This window comes from Anneissia japonica, unplaced genomic scaffold (genome assembly GCF_011630105.1).
Source record: "Anneissia japonica isolate Jap-2015-1 unplaced genomic scaffold, ASM1163010v1 scaffold287608_len21160_cov174, whole genome shotgun sequence".
Classification (NCBI taxonomy): Eukaryota; Metazoa; Echinodermata; class Crinoidea; order Comatulida; family Comatulidae; genus Anneissia; species Anneissia japonica.
In genome coordinates, this window is record NW_022694255.1 from 1 (window position 1) to 8,173 (window position 8,173).

The following is an 8,173-nucleotide window of genomic DNA, read 5'->3' on the forward strand; positions in this document are numbered from 1 at the left end:
ATGATTGTATATATACATGATTGTATATAAGAAATGTATATCTGTATAATAATTGTAATTATTTAATAATTAATTATTGCAATTAATTTTAATAGATACAATACCACAAACTAAATGACAGTATATCCACAGCAAAATGCTAGAACCCAATTGACCTTCAGGAGTTAAATATAATGCAAAGTAAATTTTAGCACATATCATTTAACAAGTTTACTGCTAGGAAAACGAGTTCACATCCGACAGGGCTTTTTTAGGGAGCGAGTTCATGTCCACGTGTCCAAACATAGCACTATTTCATTGCACGCAAACCTGCTTGTAGTAGTCGCTAGTTTCAGGGAACCTGGAAGTAATGATCAAAAAATAAATACCTTATGTTTGTGTTTCAATACAGTTGATTGGAATAATTTTCATTCTGGTGGCACCCTAATTTTTATCCCGTTAGTGTATGGGATGAAACTAGAAAAAAAAGGCTTGGCAGTCAATGTGTTAATAAACAAAGTCAACAAATTAGAACTCATACCCACTTGACTCTAGCTGTGTATAATCTATTTGAGAAAGTGGTATACAATTTCTGATTCAGAAGTGATAAAATTTTATGCAAGATAATGTTGCAGTTATATTTTTGCATTCGGAGAAAATAAAGATTACTTTAATGAAAGTGTGATTTCGCAACCTTACAAAAAACATAACAAATACGAATATACATCATCTTAATTATGTCATTCATGCATAAAACATTAATTCTTGACCATAACCGCCTGAATATGATTGTTGATTCATGAAAAAAAGGCATGGACCAGTTGTGACTGATATGCTTTCGTAGGAGATGGAGCGACTAAAATTTGATGACGAAATCGTATATTAGTTATCATTTTCGTAAGCTGGCAAAACCTACCTATTATCGTCTTGCTGGTACCAAGACACATAAATAGGTGTTTATAGCATTCGTAATACCTATTTATTACCAATTTTTTTTTACGACCTATCAATGGTCCCTTTATTATTCAGCTAAACCAAAGGTTAACACATAATATTCTAAGAAAACAGCAATGAAACATAGAATTTAGTTGAAGTTGAACACCTACTAAATATCGTACTTACTATAAAAAGAGTTAGTCGTCATACCGATAAACTGAGGCTGCCTTTGAGACCAACTCATCACTAATGTTATTGTTGATCACATGACCAAGGTAAGAAAAGGACAATCATATCATATTTGCATAGATGGTGAAAAAACCATGGCTCAACCTCTACAGTGACCCTTGCAGAGATGTCATAAGGACTATAAACCGTAGGCCCAGTTTACACATTTGGCTCTTGTGCACTATAAAGAACCCAGTACATCTTTTGAGACGAGTAGGGGGTTACCCCAGTGTAGTGGTCCATCTCACAGCCCCTACCACTGTGGTCTAGACAGTGCACCTTCTTGGCCTATGCATGACACGACAGGACCCTTGGGGGAGAAGTAAGTTGTAGGAATGAGTAGTCCACATCCGTCGAGCCTGAAGCACTGTGAAGTTGGCCCTCACCCGGAAGAAGATATCTGGCCTAAACTGTTCAAATACATTTCAAAGCAGAAGATAATATCCATAATATATAATACTGTATACATGTACTATACAAGTCACGCAATTAAAATGATGCAAAAAAAATAATGGTTGGTGAACTTTCAGTAATATTAAATTGATGTACAATGGTTGAAGATTTTGCTTATTCTTATGCACAAAAACACAATCTATTTTTGGATGCGGCAACCTTAAAGTCATAGCTACAAGAAAATCAACTTGCGGTAACCTTGAAATTTGCAAAGCGAATGCCTTAAGGAAACATTGGAAAATGTGATTATTAAAAATGTGTTGCTTTGGTATTGACCAGATAATTGAGTGCGACTCAGGTTTTCATGGAAATCGTGGTTGGTGGAGTCGCAGCGACTGCACCAACCACGATTTCCATGTAACAAAAGCATATTTTAAAAAATAATGAACGGGAAAACAGACTCATATTTTTAAATTACTGTACTTAACACGTTCACTGCCAGACCTTAAGGTTTTCTTTCCCGTGTGCCGCAATAGGTATACATGTAAAAACATACTTTATAAAATCCTATCTAGTCATATATTATCAAAATGGTGTGTCTAATAAGTTGGCAGGAAAATATTAAGGGAGGATTAAACTCATTGCCAGCATTTTTTATTGTCAATGCAAGTGTGAGTTTTCTCGTCTGCTTTTTTCATGGGTAGATACTGTACATGTACAGCGGGCGCCCCACTTGTGCAATTGAGTGTACTGCCAGCAAGATAACACAACAAACATACACACGTTATATGCACGTTATCATAATGGTTACGAATTTATACAGTAGTATTTTTCATTTGGGAAACAATTTGCTTTTTTCTCCATGTCCTCCACTGGTAATTTTTTGATAGGCCCTATCGCTGTGTTCACGGACATATAGAGATTAACATGATAAAATGCCTTCAAATTAGTCTACTAGGACGTAAGAAAGCAAATTTTCCGGGGCTTTGACCACACAGATACAAACGTCACTGAAACGAGTATGCGTTCATCAATATATGTTATTGCCGTCATCCAAATCTTCATACTTGCCATCATGAGCTTGGTTGGAATTTTCGGAAATATGTTAACAATCATTGCGATTCTTTGTACAAATAAATTACAGATTACAGCAAACTATTTCTTAGTGAATCTGGCCATTTCCGACATTATTGTTTGTTTAATTGCCGAGCCGTTCTACATGCTGGCATTGTATCACCGCAAATGGCCGTTGTCCAAAGAATTCTGTGCTGCTGTAGGTGCTATATCAGCCATTTCTATGGGAGCTTCGGTCTTAAATCTCCTGGCAATATCACTAAACCGTTACATTTGTATAGTAAAGAACATGTACTATGCCAAACTATATAGCAATCGACGTACAGTGTTGTACCTGTCTCTTATACACATCTAATGTGATTATTAAAAATGTGTTGCTTTGGTATTGACCAGATAATTGAGTGCGACTCAGGTTTTCATGGAAATCGTGGTTGGTGTAGTCGCAGCGACTGCACCAACCACGATTTCCATGTAACAAAAGCATATTTAAAAAAATAATGAACGGGAAAACAGACTCATATTTTTTAATTACTGTACTTAACACGTTCACTGCAAGACCTTTAGGTTTTCTTTCCCGTGTGCCGCAACAGATATACATGTAAAAACATACTTTATAAAATTCTATCTAGTCATATATTATCAAAATGGTGTGTCTAATAAGTTGGCAGGAAAATATTAAGGGAGGATTAAACTCATTGCCAGCATTTTTTATTGTCAATGCAAGTGTGAGTTTTCTCGTCTGCTTTTTTCATGGGTAGATACACGTACAGCGGGCGCCCCACTTGTGCTATTGAGTGTACTGCCGGCAAGATAACACAACAAACATACATCCGTTATTTGTACGTTATTGTCTAGGTGTATCTTCCCCAAACTACCAGCCATTAAGTCTGTGGTTCTACAATGTATAACAAAGAAGTAATAAACGCAACATCTAACATGTTAAACTGATGTAGGCTAATATGGTAGTGAATTAAAATAAATGGACTTAAAGAGAATGCCTAAATCTGGTACTTAGAAAAATAATGCTAGCCCAATTTTTTATAATAACAAATTTCACCATCTCAAAATGTTCATGAGTATAATACAGTAAATCACTAAACAATAAATTGTATTTAATCCTTTCATTGGAAGTTCAATTAATTTTGATTCTTTTAAACGAGCAAATCGACAATTTCATTGATTGTGCTTCTTTTTACATTTGACTTTTCTCACTATTTCATAGGAATGGCCGACCACACAGATACAAACGTCACTGAAACGAGTATGCGTTCATCAATATATGTTATTGCCGTCATCCAAATCTTCATACTTGCCATCATGAGCTTGGTTGGAATTTTCGGAAATATGTTAACAATCATTGCGATTCTTTGTACAAATAAATTACAGATTACAGCAAACTATTTCTTAGTGAATCTGGCCATTTCCGACATTATTGTTTGTTTAATTGCCGAGCCGTTCTACATGCTGGCATTGTATCACCGCAAATGGCCGTTGTCCAAAGAATTCTGCGCTGCTGTAGGTGCTATATCAGCCATTTCTATGGGAGCTTCGGTCTTAAATCTCCTGGCAATATCAGTAAACCGTTACATTTGTATAGTAAAGAACATGTACTATGCCAAACTATATAGCAATCGACGTACAGTGTTGTACTGTGTAGCCATCTGGATTGCATCTTTAATCTCAGTATCACCAACGATTGCTGGTGTAGGTGAATTTGGATTCAACAAGTATTTTTTAGTTTGTGGATATGCAATGACAGAAGAAACCTGGAAATGTCAAGTTGGTAAAATGGTTGTAATGTTCATTGTCGCTATTTCAACTATTTTCTTCTGCTACTTCAACATCCTAAAAGAAGTGTGCAAGAGTTCATGTCGTAGTAATAGACGTAAAGGCAGCGACACCAGCCAGAGGAAGTTAAGCGGTAACGAGGTAAATACAAAAATGTTCCCAAAACTGCCGAAACAAGTTCACATGCTTAAACAGGCATGGGTAGAACATCGGGACAGAGACTTCCAAGTAGCTAAAACCTCTGCCATTGTGATCCTTGTATTTGTGCTATGCTGGACACCGTCTGTATTACATACCATTATTGATAGAGATTTCTCTGCTCCCACTGGGCTTTTGCAGGTATTTGCTTTTCTGGCGATGGGGAATTCTAGCATCAACCCTTTTATCTATGCCTGGCGAAATCATAATTTCAGGAAAGCATACAAGCGCATAATTACCTGCCAATGCCGGCAGGAAGACTTAGGTACTAGAGAGAATTCTCAATTTTCCCATGATTCAGTGATGCGCACTGAAACCCGAAGGGAATCAGATCAGATACATAACACCAGGATATGATCTTCTAGAGGATGAAATATCTGTCAATGGATGAACACACACTTGGATGAGTAGCCATCTGAATGACAAAACTGGAATAAGTGAAAAAGCCACCTGGATAGTGCAAGACCTACTGGCGTATATGAGGAATAAATATTTTATTTTGGAATAAATACCACAAATGGGCAAAATGATCAGAAGCGTTTCGAGAGTATGTTTTAACTGCTTAATTAACTTGTAACATCCTCTAAACGCATTGGTGTTATCCGCCGTGTTAAATATTTTTTACCACATAATACTCTTAAGATATTGGCTAACGCTTTAGTTATGCCTCTTTTTAATTACTGTAATTGTGTTTGGTCCAACTGTAATATTAAACTTGTTTAAAAAAATGCAGGACAGTAGTCGCAGAACACATTCCACGAGCACCAACAGTGAACATATCAGTAATGTCAACAACGTTGTTGATAAAATTCGCTAGGATCAATGTGATCTAATTCTGAATCCAATGACCAGAGTAAAAAACATTGTGAACATTTCGTGGATATAAGTTATATTAAAACTTATGAAGAATACAAGAACACATTTCTTATACAGACTGCAAGGAATATATAAATTATTTTATTTGCAACCAAGAGTGAAAGAAAATGTTTTTGACTTTTTACTGTATTACTATTCTTTTTGATTATTATACCGTAGTACCGAATTTTGAGTTCTGGAAGCTGGAATGTGTGAATATGGTCTAAGTCTCACTATGAGAGGAGTTTGATTTGAATTCAAGAACAAATATGGACTTTATCTGGACTGGTGGAGAAGTTGACAATATTACCACTAAATTGACAACAGCTAGAAAAATTTTAGATATTTCTTTAACCATAATAAAAAAAAAGTGGTTATAAGCCCGCTCTCTCATAGTGGGAAACCATTTCATGAAAGAAATCATCATTTTCAAACCAAACTATGTCTTATAATATGTAGAAATAGCAAATTTTTAACACTCTATGCTTAATACAAAGCAAATCTTATCCAAATATAAATATTTAATACAGTTGAGCTATTCATTCATATCAGACATTGGGATTTTGAGGAAACACTCATGGTACGCAACAGGATCTGAAGTTTGTTTTGTTTGTTTTCTTATTTTTCTACTGCTTTATTGCATTAGTTAAGTTAGCTCACTTTGAATGGGTTTGGTTCTATGCAAGCTTTACTCCGGGGGGATGTTTTTGACTTATTGTTGAGAGTGGCTTACATCGCTTCGTAACTGAAAAAAAAAGGGGCTATACAAGTAACAAGTAGGGTGGGTTAACTAGAGACTCCGGTATATTCAGAATTTATAAATTAAAAACCGGACATAATACTTCGTAAAATTTTATGTTTCTGTGACAGGCAGATAATATTATAGTACTAAGAAATTTATGGATGATATAGTTTTTAAGTATCAGTGATTCATTTACTGATGTATGCCTCATACATTTATAACATCTATTGCTTTTTAATCTGAAAGTAGCATACATATTGGAGCTAGTTTGGTGATTGAAATGAGTGTCTTCTAAAGCAGGGGCTCACTGCGGCTACGGTAGTAGGCCGACATGATTGTACGAAAAACGCAATGGCAAGACACGTGCGTAGCGGATCGTTTTGAAAGACCATCCCTTCAGACTACCTCCGACAATCAGGAGACGGCATCGCGCCGTCTAGCGCTCACAGAGAGCGAAGTTGGAATCTTCATACAATCATACGACCGTCCTATGATACAACGAGTGTGCTCTTAACCCCACGATCCTGGTTGAAATCTCCCTCCAATGAAAGGCCCCTCCAATTAAGGACCACCTTCAATTAAAGTCCACTATTCTGTGTTCCCAAATTTTTTATTAATTTCTTTTATTTTTATTATTCTAATTGGAGACCAAAGCTGCTAAAGACCATGGACACCCCAGTCCCAAAAGTGGTCTTTAATTGGAGGGAAACCTGCATTACTGGTGTTTGCTTCAATGGCATACATAACTTCAATAATTGCTATAAAAAAAATTAATATAGTAGCGGATATTTGTAACTTCGTAGTCAAGATGGTTGCCTTACATTCCCAGGTTGCCAGGATCAAATCATGTCAAAATCCATGATTAACTGTACTCGTTAAATATAACATCTCCACTCGCTAGCCATCGAGATAATTAGACTTAGCTTATGAAGCATACAGGCCCTATGGGAGGGTAGTGGTTCATACTAAACAAGTTCCCAGTAATAAATATTTCTTCAAACAGCTGAATTATTCTAGTTAATGCATTTAAAAAAAAAGTAATGTACATTTTGTTTGTCTATAATCTGTGTAAATTGCATTGTTTTGTTTCTAATTTCACAATTAAACTTAAATAACAAACTGTAAATTTTTACGAGTTGGAATATATTTTATTATTTTGGAATCTTTTTTTTGTTATTCATTAATAATCACAGGTAAAACTAAGCATGGAACACACTAATGGAGTTCATTATACTTTTATCATCACAGTATGGGTAAGAATTGCTAGTATCATTAGGTCTAATACCAGTATTACCTATGCCAAGGAGGATGTACTCACCGCTACCTGTTTGTCTGTTATTATGGAAAAATCACGAAATGGATCATCATAACATTTTGTGGAATGGTATATAATGATCTAAGAAAAAAATGATTAACTTTTGGCAAGAAAAGATCAAAGAACAAGGTCAAAGGCACAGAAATTTTATTTTATTTTTAACCCCGTTGGACTTACCCTCGAGAATAAAAACAAATAATGGAATTGAAATAGACACCTGTGTACTGCTGGGTATTCATGCTCTAGTAAATAATGTTCTAAAGTTTGCATACCATATATGGTATTATTATATTGTAAACAACCTGAGAATCATTGTTTATGTAGACATATTGGCAAAAATCGGTCATCAGTTGTAGGCATAATTCAATCATGCAAAGTACATGTTACAATTCCTAATTATCTGAGTTCTACCTGTGAGGGCAGTAGACAAGTATTGCTGAATATTAAATATTGAATAATTAAATAATAATTTAATCAAGAAACGGTTTACCATAATCCGATTTCCATCCAACCAAAAACAATTAGTAGGCTGACCATAGTACATCCAGCAAAACGTATGGCAACACTTTCGAAACAATTCCTACTTTATTGGCATCCTTTATATTTTGTTCATATTGGAAGTGTAGCAGACACCAGAATTGGTAAGGTTTACTTCATTTTGAATG

At 35.4% G+C, this 8,173-nt stretch overlaps 1 protein-coding gene across 1 annotated transcript; it reads left to right on the top strand.

The window, feature by feature from the left end:
• The first annotated feature begins 1,034 nt into the window (after window positions 1–1,034).
• Window positions 1,035–5,356, top strand: LOC117100982 (octopamine receptor Oamb-like). Its single transcript, XM_033240815.1, has 2 exons — window positions 1,035–1,190; window positions 3,833–5,356. Exon 2 carries the CDS (start codon window positions 3,835–3,837, stop codon window positions 4,951–4,953), a length of 1,119 nt encoding a protein of 372 aa, XP_033096706.1. The 5' UTR covers window positions 1,035–1,190; window positions 3,833–3,834; the 3' UTR covers window positions 4,954–5,356.
• Window positions 5,357–8,173: the final 2,817 nt, after the last annotated feature.